This window comes from Megalops cyprinoides, chromosome 16, assembly GCF_013368585.1.
Source record: "Megalops cyprinoides isolate fMegCyp1 chromosome 16, fMegCyp1.pri, whole genome shotgun sequence".
NCBI lineage: Eukaryota > Metazoa > Chordata > Actinopteri > Elopiformes > Megalopidae > Megalops > Megalops cyprinoides.
Window position 1 is genome coordinate 32,966,779 of NC_050598.1, and position 12,677 is coordinate 32,979,455.

The following is a 12,677-nucleotide window of genomic DNA, read 5'->3' on the forward strand; positions in this document are numbered from 1 at the left end:
ATGCAGCCAGCTTTTTAGCAACACAGCATTGTCTGTTTGTGTGTGAATTTGCATATTTAAATATATTTACATGTCTAAATATGGGCTAACGTTAACATGGATAAACCATAAATAAGATGAAAGTGGATATTGTTTGCATCACCTTTTGATGGAGTGAGTTCTGCCTGGGTGATGGCCTGCACTGGTGGTGTTTGTAGATTTCATTGTAAAGAGCAGGTAGAGCAGGCTGATGTGTGAAAGGGCTCTGAGGTGCTGCCAATGCTGGAATGTAATACTGTATTTCACAGAAAGGCCAGTGCTTTGGTGCACCGTGCAGAGACGGATTCCGAAAATGCATGCCTTTATTTCACTTTGAAACAGATTTGTACATGAGGGGCAAATGTTATTTTTGCAAACTACAATATGCATTTTTCCAGCACAATTTTATATGCATTAGAGGATAAATGATGAATTCGAATAAATCTGTTTTGATCTTTGGTATTGAAAATTTTGCAGGAACGATTTTGTGTGCATGCGTGCATGCCTGCATTTGCGTGTGTGTGCGTGCGTGCGTGCGTGCGTGTGTGTGTGTGTGTGTGAGGTATAGCTGTTGTACTATTGTAAAATAAATATTTTAAGCTGTGTAGCTCTTTTGTTGCTCTGGATAAGATTATCTACTGAGCAAATGTGTGAGCGTGCACAGTTGTGTGTGTAAGTACATGTAGCAGAGATGGAAACTGTGAGGTCTTGCTGTAGTGTGGTTAAACTTTATCACTAATCACGTTATTTGAAGTAATCCTGTACCACAGACACATACAGATATCTGAAATCTATATGTACAGTTTCTTTGTAAATTTGCAAAGCAATGCTAATTGCTTTTATCTTCAGCATATTGTCACGGAAGTAACCTGGGGGGATTGAGTTTATTCACCCATTGTTCAAAGCAACTGTTCCTCAGCCCTGGTCCTATGCATTACATCATGCTGGTGTCCGTCCCATATGAGCTCAGGGGCGATTCTAGGATCAGACTTTTAGGGGGGCTCAGCCCCTAATGAGAATGTGACATGCATACAGTGCCTTGCAAAAGTGTTCAGCCCCCCTGCTGGATAACAATTAATACAGTAATATTTTTCTATATATGATATTTTAATTTAGAACAATAATACTTGAATGAATTACTTGAATGAATTACTAGTAACTAGTGCTCTCTCTCTTTCTGCTGACTCCATCCTGCTCTCTCTCCTTCTCTCCCTCTCTACCCTCTTCTCTCCCTCTTTGTGCTGTCAACCAAAAGGCAAACGTAACAATCAGATAATTTATAATCTAATAAAAGGTATAAATTGATCCATATCTTCTAATTGAATATTGGGTTGCTGTGGACAATGCATTGAGGTAACGTCATTTTGACCTTAATCTCTCACCTGAGCCTGTTTTTTTTTTTTTTTTTTTTTTTTTTTTTTAAGAAAAGTATATTCATCTATGGAAAAACAGACATTTCCCACAAGTCAGGGTTTGTTCCAATGCTTCTATTCACTGTCCATAAATGTACTGTAAATATACCATAAAGCTCAGTTCTATCAGAGTAAGAAACATTGTGACTAACTAAAATTATAAAGTGCATCAGTTAGCCCCTTAGCTGGCAACTGTGCAAGCAGACTAGCTCAGAAAGCTAACATTAGCCGATAATCTCTAGAGAACTACGTCAGCTAACGTTCTTTGACACTATTCACACCATGGAGCTATAGCCAGACACCTTCTAAGTAAGGAATATACCACGACCGGCGGTGCAGTTGGAAATAGCGAAACCACGACAGGGTGGTGCGATGCCGTTAACCACCCTGAAGTGGTTTATTTCTATAGAACTGCACCGCCAGGCGTGTTTCATTTCGCTTATACCACGGCTACTCATATTTCATAATTCAGCACTCATATTAAATTAGGCTACTATTTTATTTTTGAACAAAAATATATATTACAATATGTGCACATCCACAGAATATAGGCCTAGTCCATTCATATAGCTAGTTTGACACATCCAAACTTTAAAATGTAATTATTTTAAAATCTAATATATTAGCCTACATTTAAAAAAATACTATACGTTACACATCTATGCTTCTGCTACTGAAACTACAGTAACTTAGCCCACTAACAAGAAATTTCTGACATAGTCAGCTACACGGTGTCCGCTTAGCCGGTGAAGTGGATAACGTTACGTTCGTGTCCGTCATCTTAAACGTACGCATGTGGAAACGGTGACTGTAAGCTACATCGTACTCATTTATTGAAAGTAAATTGAACGTTTCCATTTATTGTAAAAATTGACTTTGAAAACGGTAGATCAAACGAGGTACGTGGGAGACTTGACGCTTGGAATTCTGATCTCGCTGTGGTGGTCGCCGTTGCTTCATGGCTGGAACTTGAAGGGTGAGCATTAGTTTCTGTCGATGACAGTACCCGCCTCCAGCGTTTCCTCTCTTCGACAGATGGTGCCCAGTAGCCCTCCTCTCAAGGCCAAAAAACTTGAGACTGTGTACTCTTGTCCGGTTGACGTTTGAACTGTTGCATAAAAGGACCTCAGCATCTTGTTAAGACCCTCAGCATTTAATGATTCAAAATCATGTTTCTCGTCGTTTTCGACTACCCAGTCTCTTAAAACCCAGATTGCCCATGTTGTTGATTTCTTTGTGTTGTCCTCGTGTTTCCCTTCCTGTTTTATTAATTTCATCTTCACTGACGGTTGTATGTCTTTTGTTGTATTTTTTCACTTGTTCCCTATTTTTTCTTATGACAGGTGCACCTTCCTTTCTGGTCTGTCCTGTAGGCTACTATCAGTAATATTAGTATTGAGTAATACTACTGGTAGCAGTGATCATTGTGCACAGAGCGTCCTCACGGTGATGTTTCTTGTGGCTCTTTCACTTGCATGAGGTGCTGCATGAGGCATTGCTGAATCCTCCTCCGCTCGTGGTTATGCTGTTATTCCTCTGTTTTGAATTTGTGGCCAAATTAATATGTAGGCTATGTGTGTGTATATGTACAGACAGTTTCCATTTCCTGCTGATACAACATGCTGAACAATGATGAGTCAGCAGAACGTACGCTATCTGAAGAGCGGACACTTCACTTCCCGCAGTGCAATATACGGTTCAGGGAAGACTAATCTATGAAATCTACATCATTCGCCTACATTTTGTTTATTTTTCTATTTGTGGCAAATTGCAAAACCAGAATAGGTGGGCGTTCATAAAATAACAACTACAATCGTCTACCATCAATAACAAGGAATAACTGCATGTCAACAAGAAAAATGAGTCGTCATATTTACTCACGGTACGAATGTAGGCTATTGAACATGAGAATAATGTTAAACTAAAAGTAGTCACACGTTATCTATTCATATGATTACCTTTTGTTGCTGCTGCTTCTCAATGACCAAAGGGCTCACAGGAAGCCCATGTTTCAGGATGGGGTCACAACACATCTGTTTTCTTCTTTTTCCCCCTTTGATTTGGCGCTCGCTAATAACGTTATCCAGCATGTGGAGGCAGCCGCCCTTCCAGGTGAATCTGTAAAGGTGAGCTGCTGACCGGAAGAGCAAAGGGGGGAAATAAATTAATGGCGGCGCATTTGAAGCGGAGGATGACAGTGGTGACTGTTGTTTTTGGTGGCGGGACCAGTGGCCAACGTTTGCGGGGCTACAGCGATCGCGGTCGATATAATTACACTTTTCACGCCGGTAGCCGGAAGATGGTGATTGTTTCGACGCACAGCGACCTTGGCGCAGGGCTTTTGATATTATGGTGTTTGTTTTCGTGGGGACTCCCTAACTCGCATTTTGGAGTCACTGCTTTCGTCAGTGCCCTGAGTCCGAGTTTGACTATCGTCTTTGTGACATTGTTTTTCAAAAAACAACCGCTGGCTGAACTAAACGTCACCCCACCGCTGCTGCTCCAGTGGCTGTGAAGCCCAGAAGACAGCAGGACCGCAAGGAGGTCCCCAGAGCCGGGTGCGTCAGTGCATTCCCCTAGGCTGCCTTGGATCGGGAGGTCTGCCTCCTGCCGCTTTTGGGTTTGTTATTTATTTTTTCCAAACCTTACACAACACGCCATTATATTTGGCTAGTTACCCCTTTTACATCTAAGTGTATTTCTGCTGAGTCAGGAAAACTAAACGTAACAAGCGCCACATTACGCCCCGTCAGCTAGTTCACAACTTGCGCAAACTACCCTTCATTCTGAATGACTACGATACAAAAACACCTTTAGGTGGCACCAGAGTTCTGTTTTAGATGAAAGAAAATGGTGAACGTGATTGTGTGATTGGTTATCGGCTACATTCTGCGTAAAATACGCTTCCACTACGTATCTACAGTATGCTGTGTTGTTAAGCCTTTGATGAACCTTAACTTGGTGAACATGTATGTCTGTGCAAATGCGTACTCTGTGTCATGCCTGTGTGCTCTGATTAAAAATGTAATTTGGATACATAGACATACATACATGTATCACATCATACAAATGTGACAAAAACCAGGCTGGTACACATTTTTCTTTGACTGAAAATATTCTGAAGTAACAAGGGATTTGAAAGTATACAGCTTTTTTTCTTGTGTGGGACTGGCTGGGGTCTCATTAACACACACATATTGTGTGCTCAAAGCATGCAGTAAAAAGCTTCTGTCAAAACCACATATCATGTGGAAGAAATTGGTTACTTTGGGGCAAGTCATTAAAATCGGGTGTTTCTCTGAAGGAAACACATGCAGAGATTCAAAAGAAGCAGAAAATGATTCCACATGGAGGAGAATGCAGTTGAAACCATGTGGCAGCCGTGGAAACGCTGTGTGTCCGGGCATCAGTGTACGTTACATGCCTCTAACACGGAATCCTGCCATCGTCCCTAGGGCAACGAGTCAGAATGCCTCTGTCTCCTTGGCAACATGCATTCTGATTGTAACATAACAGAAGTAAACAAAGTGAAAAATTGAGTGAAATTCGTTGGCCGCTTGGTCCTGCTGTGCTGTGATCGCTGTCTCTATAGGAGCCATTGTGTTCCCTGTCGCCGCACTCTCCTTTTCATTCTGAGGGCCGTGGAGCGGTACGTTATACTGACTCTAATAAATGTGAGAGAAGCTCTCTTCAGAGTACTCCTGGTGAAAACACATGACAGGCGACCACCGGTGAGTTTGGAGAGTTTTCCTCTCCTCACCTCAAAACCAGGTAATATTGATGACTTCATTTCTTTCTTTCAGTTGAGCTGCCCTCAGCCTCGTCAGGGAAATCTGGTACGAAGAGTTGATCTGCTTGCACCAGGTCACCTGCACCACCAGGTGTGCACCATCCCACCTGTGTTACCCTTTTCAGTGTGCTGCGCAGGTACTGCACCTACCGCTCATCTCAACAGCTCCGAATAGCTGCATAATGGGACTTTTGTGACCTTAACCAGGGCATGCTCATGACGTGAAGTAAATTGGGACCAGCTGCATCCTGTGCAGTAAACTGGAGTGTGCGATTAGCAGGAGCTGCGATTAGCAGGAGCTGCGATTAGCAGGAGCTGCAGAGCCCTGATGGGGCTGTGTGTTTCTACCTCAGGGCAGCTGTGGACATCGCCGGGTCAGAATGTCCATTCTGAGAGACATCTGGGACACACTGGGGAACCCCTCCCCTTACAGGGGGACTGGATTCCGGATTGTCCCACGCCTCCACGTCCCCTCCCTCTCCCCCCGCTACATCCTGGACTACAACTCCCGCATGGCTGAGCTGGGGCTGGATGGCCCCCCCACCCTCTCCCTCGCTGGCCACTCCTTCACCTTCCTGGAGGGCAGGTGGGTGTGCTCCGCCACCGAGGACAGACCCAGACAGAGGGCCAGGCTGCAGCGGCTGAAGCAGCAGCAGCAAGTCCTGCAGGCGGAGAATGAGGCTCTGAAGCTGCGGCTGCAGGTGCTGATGGACCTGCTGACAGAGACCATGATGCAGCGGGGCGCGGGGGCCGACGCCACACCCCACGGAAAGAAGGCCACCCTGGTCACCCAATGAGCAACCCCCGGACACTAATCTGGAAGGTGGTGACTGTCATACCCGTCCTATTATCTGCTCTGACTGACTCTTTGGAATCCTTTTTTAAGCTTTTTTTTCCTGCTTCCATTACAGTCGCTCCCTCTGTTCCCCGCAGTGACTAACATAAGACATCAGGACTCCCTTCAGTCTGGCCAGCACTGCCCTTTGCAGAGTTTAATTAAAGTAAGGAAGTTAGCTTGTTTCCTTTCCACAAGCCCTCAGTAAGCAAACAGTGAGTACGCAGTGACATCACAGGACATGCAGCACATTTACCAATGCCATGTAAGGTGAGCCGGGGGGCGTGACTGTCAGTTGGACTCCTGAAAACCTCTAGCCTTTCTTCTGAGGGACATCAACAGTTGAACATCAAGATGTTTGTTCATTGACTAGTAAGCCATTATTACTTCACTGCGAATGCCCCACAGTGAGACACATGAATGCATTTTGAATAAAGTCATTTCAGTACCTTTCTCATTGTGGGTAAGTTACGGTCATAGCCCCACTCTGAAGTTTCAGTCTTGTTTCCTGTGTAAATTATACTGTTGGTGTTTTGATCCTACTGTTTTCACTTGAACTGTTGGCATTTGAATCTTGAATGGCTTTGTCAGTTATATTGTTAGTGTTTGAATCTGGGTTAGCTGTGTCAGTTATACTGTTAGTGTTTGAATTTGGGTTAGCTGTGTTAGTCATAATGTTAGTGTTTAAATATGGGTTAGCTGTGTCAGTTACACTGTTAGTGTTTGAATCCTGGTTGTGGTGAATGTCAGGCAGGTCTGTCCCAATGCATGTTCTAAATGTCAGGCCAGTGGCCAGCCCTAATCCAGCAGACCCATTATGGTAACGTGCTGTGCTTCATCTCACCTGATTTATCTGCCCCACAGAAACGTGTTTAAAAACAACTGGGAAACATTAGTAGAGCTATGTAGGGAGATCTGAGAGAAGAAAAGAATCCCTATCTCAGGTCCAACTGCAATCTCCCTGCCAGATGTGCTAATAGCTGTTTCCTGAAGACAGCTGACCTAGCGCTGTCTGCACGATGGGATTCTTTGATATGAGACTGTGTACACAGGAGGAAATTATCACAACCAGGAGCCCGAGTGGACACAACACAGACAAAGTCAAACATTTGGCTTTTATCATGGCTGACTGCTGAATATATACATTTTCACGTTGTTAACAAACGTAGATACACGTGTTTCTTTGTGTTTGAAACTGATGAAGTGTGAACGGCAGTTTAAATGCTGAGCTTTCTGCTTTTGTGTTTGGAATGCCAGACAAATGCCTCGACAGAAAGGCCCCCAAGAAAGAATCTGAAAAATGAAAATTTTCCTGTGTATCGGCATTGTAAACGTTTTAATGACAAACCATGGTTTGAGGATTAGACAGCACTTCAGGAATGCGCTGGCTAACGGTAGGGACTTTCCTGTAGAGGAATCTTGAGTCTGCAGTGCTGTGAGATTTCTGTCATGTTAACTTGGGCAATCCTGCTGGGCTCACGGCTGGCTTCAGGAAGGTAGTAACAGTATTAAGCAAAAGCAAAAGATGGGCAGGAAGGGTTGAGATCTTCACTGCAGTCGGTGTTATCCCAGTCTGGGCGTGCCCTCTCATTCTCCTTCTGCCTTGGGTGTATGGTAAAACGCTTGTAGATATCCTGTCCATTGCTAGCCTGACTGAGCTACAGCCAGACAAGCTCTGTGTGTGTGTGTGTGTGTGTGTGTGTGTGTGTGAGTGTGTATCTGGCCTCAGGTGCAGAGGAAGTCACACTGCTCAGGGTTAATTTCATCTTCCTGCGATTGTGGGCTGAGCGCTTTGCCCCGCGCCGGCTGACACACACGGGCCTTATCGTTCCCCTGCAGCCTGCAGGAAAAGCGTGAGTGCAGCTGCGTGTGACTGCTCGGTAGCACTGCCGCTTTGCACACGTGAATGAACCAATCCAATGCTGTGTTACCAACGCGCGCACGAGGCTGGTTTCAGTTCACATGAAGCAATAAGGCTGCTCCTGCCCGCTTTGCTCCTACCCCTCAACTCTCACGTGCGCCTGGAGTTACCATCGTTTTACCACCGAGACCGATTTAGTTCACACTACGCTGCGATCCAGACACCGCCCCGTTAAGAAGCTGTATGTAGGCTACCCATAAAGTCTATCTAAACGAGTCAATGGATCCACAGGAGAAGAACTCAGGGCCACGATAACATCAAAGGAAAGTGTTACAGTGCGATACGACTCGCGTAGTGGTAGCTACATCAGAAATATGTATTGGCATGCATAGTAGCAGGGTAAAAAGATGTAAACTAACTATTGAACTCTGAATTTCAAAGCATCTAGCTACCTATATAAATGCAATCTCTGACTAAACCAATTTAGTTGTGCGAAGTTATTTTTCATATGCGTTAGCAACAGTGAAGTTGAATTATCTTGATAAGATGAGCTGATTGCTCATTCACTTACCATCACATTTAGGTAGCTAAAAAAATTACCCCTGTTGGGTACGGTGCGAGCAAGTGAATGCTGGTCCATGTCGCATTTGCGTGGATAGATTGTTACTCTTTGTCAAAACATTTGACTGTGTCCTCCGGTGTGCCAGACGCGTTCAGCATGTCGACTCAGCCAGCTGTTTAAGTAGGAGTTAAGTAGGAGTACTTTAAGCAGGAGTTAGCCGTTACAGTCCAAATGTACACCACTACTATGCTAACACCATTACAACGTCACACTGCACGGTGGGCAGCAAACCAAAGTTAATGATGCAATATGCAATTTAGACTACCTAGGTAATCAAACGTGTTGCAAAGTCTGTTTCACCTTGTGGGGGTAAATGAAATGGCCCATGTCATATTTGAGAGTTTGACGCTGATTGGAGCTATATTTAACAACCTACAGAAGGTGGTCAGCTTAGAACAAACACCATGATCTGCTTGTTTCTTTTGTCATCATTGTTAAAGGTACAAATCTGTGCAGGACCATAATCTCGTCTTCAGGGAGGGAACAGCAGGTTACTCCTCATGTTTAAAGATGATCCTTACAACAGAGCAAGAAGAGATGGCAAGAGCAGTGTTGGAAAGCACCCACTTCATACCTTAATTATATGGCGTTTGTATTGTAGTATTATTGAAGTGCATGGGTAAATTAACCACCTGCATGCCTGGATGATGTGTGTCCTTTGGCTTTTGATACGAAAATTAAGTGCCTGAATGCAAACATACTGGCGGACGTGTGTAAGCGTTAAGACACCGTTGATGAGGAAGTGTCTTCCAAAATTCACACTGACTTGAATTGTGCCGTTGTAATGGTGGTACTCAGGAGCAGATACAGGGGAAGTTGCTTTTGAAAGAAACATGTTATCTTGCTATTTGATCTAAAATTTTAGTCTACAATGAGATATTCGTTCTGGAGGTTGAGAAGGACGGGCTATCTGGCGGTGGTACAGAGAGTGCATAAAAAGAGAGCTTCACTAATCGATCACATATAGTACTGAGTGTGAGCTAAACACCAGCGCTAAATAAATACTCATTCGGCGCTAACACTAGACTGAAACAAAATTTAGAACTAGCCGCTGGATGCACAAATAGTAAAAGTCAAGAAGTCTGAACCGACCCAATCAGATACTGCCTGGCTCCAGTGTCTCCGGACAACCACATCCGGGCTCCGTGTGAGGAGATAAAGTGGCTGTTTATGCAAAGCCAAAATTAGTTTATGCAGGGGAATTTTCGGATGCACAGTATCAATATTGTTCCGCAGGACGGTGCCTTATTTAGGTCAGGGACGAGGAAGTGCAGAGACTTTCCTCTTGGAATCAAAAGCTAAGGGCTGAAGGCCAACCGCTGCATCTCAGAGCCTGTTTACCCGAACATTCACACACACAGCCCTGTCTTCCAAGGTAAAAACAGCACAGGTGCTGTAGTGCTGTAGTTGTTTTTCTCAGAACATCACAAGGCCAAAAATGTGGGGGGCAGGGAGTGCTCCTGATGTCACCCCCCCCCCCCCCCCCCCTGCCCCAACTAGCAGCACCAGTGAGCTGGAGTTCACATTGTTTTTAAACCAATCGCAGACACTTAATTACAATTAAGGGGCTCAATCTAAATACTGAAATGAATTATTAATGCAAAGAAGTTAAAAACAGATTTGCCCTGTTTGGCACTGACACTTGTTCATATGTGATTATTGGTGTCTTATTTGTGCATTTTTTTCATACCACTGTATTAGAAGTGCTGTGTAAGGTGCTGTGGGTAAGGGCAGCTGTTAGATGACAGTAATGTGGTGTGATGACGAGCTGATGCTGAAGGACGTGCTGACTGTTTCCAATCCTGATTTCACACTCGGCTGTTTGCTGGGGTGACACGTGGGGTGTTTTTATTTCGCTTGGCACACCCTAATTGCTGGCAGAATGCAGGACTGATGATGTTTTGATGTGGTATCACCACTCAAAGCTGCTGAAAGGCTTGTTTCCTGCTAATAAAAGGTGATTTCTCAGTCTGGCTCTGTTGTTCCAGCTTGGCAGAGGGAGCTGTGCGCTCTGCAGAGAGGCTGAGAGTGAAGCAGCTGTGGCTCCCGGTCTCTACCAGCAGATCCATGACACCCACAGCACATAATCCGGGGTCAGCTCTTTTGCCCTTAGTGGAATCGCATTTATTGTAATGTAAGTGGTGACCACTGATCCAGGATCAGTAGTGTAACGTAAAGTCCATCTGATTGGATGAGGCTCTGGTGTGTTGCACTGATTGGACACCCAATGTGAATGTGATTGGATCCTGCCTGGAAGACTAGTTAAGAGGAACACATGAGTCTGGGTGTCCTGCATGACCTCCTTTGCTGAAGACAGACATGCCTAAGGTTTGTGAAGAGAGACGTATTTGATGAACTAAGGATTCTGAGTGGGCCCAATTAGACCAGATGTAGTATAAACACAGGAATAACATCCTCTCTCTATCTCAAATCAAATTCTAAAAGACAAACATGCACCTGAACACAAAGCTTGTTACACTGGACGGAGATATACCCCATAACAGTATTGCCAAACAATGTCTTTAAAACGACAAATAGTTAGTATGGACAAATAGTAAGAGTCAGATACTGTGCTACCAGCTATTTTATACTGATGGTTAGAACATGCCCAATGGCAATGAGCCTACTACACACAGACTGCAGAGGATGCTGTTAATGTTTACATTTAGCACAGATCACCACACACACACTCACACACACACACAGAGCGTCACGCACGCACACACACACAGAGCGTCATGCACGCACATGCACACACAGACACACACACACTCACACACACACACACACTCACACACACACACAGAGCGTCACACACTCACACACACACACAGAGCGTCACGCACGCACACACACACAGAGCGTCATGCACGCACATGCACACACAGACACACACACACTCACACACACACACACACACTCACACACACAGAGCGTCACACACACGCCTACACACACACACACACACAGAGCGTCATACACACACACACACACACACACACACAGCGTCACACACACTCACACACACACACACACTCACACACACACAGAGCGTCACACACACGCATACACACACACACACACACAGAGCGTCATACACACACACACACACACACACACAGAGCGTCACACACACGCATACACACACACACACACACACACAGAGCGTCACACACACGCATACACACACACACACATACACACACACACACACACACAGCGCCATGCACACACACACACACACACACACACACACAGCGCCATGCACACACACACACCGAGAAGGCTGCTGATGCATGTCTTTCTTGCCCCCCCCCCCCCCCCCCCTGGGCTGTGCAGAGGTGGGTGTGTCCTGCCTTTGTCTGACTACTTTGTGAATTCACGGACGGGACTTTTTTTTTTGTTACACTTGACTTTGATTTTCAACTTCATCCTGAGGCAGGAAGTATGTTTTTGGCACAAAGCCTTATGGGACTTTGCTCCTTCCTGTGACAGGAAGCTTGTTCAAGGATGCAGGGAAGTAGGAGAGGTGGGGAGGTGGGGAGGTGGGGAGGTGGGGGAGGGAGGGGGGGTTGCAGAGTTAAGGCAGTATGTGCTGGTTGTAGGATGTCAACACATTCTGGCCAAACAAAGGGGGCAGTGCCATTAAGCATCAGAGAGGGGTCAGTTCACCATACCCTGTACGTGAGTCTGTCCTGCTGTGTTGGAGCTCTAACGCAGACTGCTGTCTCAGCCCTGAGTGAGCTGGGCTTGGCTGTGGGTGGCCCATTCTGCAGTCAGGGCTCCTGCTGCATACATCTGTCTGTGTGTTGGTGCTTGTATGTGTTCTGAGGGTTAAACTGGGCACCAGCCTGTTCAGCTGCGATCTTTTGAGTTTTGTATTCTCAGAAAATCTGTGTTGAGCTGGAATATCTGATGTGTTTGTTTTACTGTATGCAGTAAGTGTGTGAATTAGGTCAGTGAGGTTTCCTATGCTGTGGAGTAGAGGAGAGAGACACATTCATGTGAGTGTAACGCGTGACTCCACAGTTCACGGTTTCCCTGCATGGTTTGGATGCCTCTCTGAGTTGCTGCTGCTGCTGCTGTGCTCTCTGGTCACTGTGAACACAAGGGCAGCGAAATGCGCCTGAAACTGGTCC

The 12,677-nt window shown here is 45.3% G+C and overlaps 1 protein-coding gene across 1 annotated transcript; it reads left to right on the plus strand.

Annotated features, from left to right (window-relative positions):
- Positions 1–5,600: 5,600 nt before the first annotated feature.
- Positions 5,601–6,017, plus strand: LOC118790702 (protein chibby homolog 1-like). Its single transcript, XM_036547693.1, has one exon. It carries the CDS (start codon positions 5,601–5,603, stop codon positions 6,015–6,017), a length of 417 nt encoding a protein of 138 aa, XP_036403586.1.
- The last annotated feature ends 6,660 nt before the right edge of the window (positions 6,018–12,677 follow it).

What these genes read in the sequence shown, in the direction of transcription:
- LOC118790702 (XM_036547693.1), top strand. Translation starts at nt 5,601, where the DNA reads ATGTCCATTCTGAGAGACATCTGGGACACACTGGGGAACCCCTCCCCT.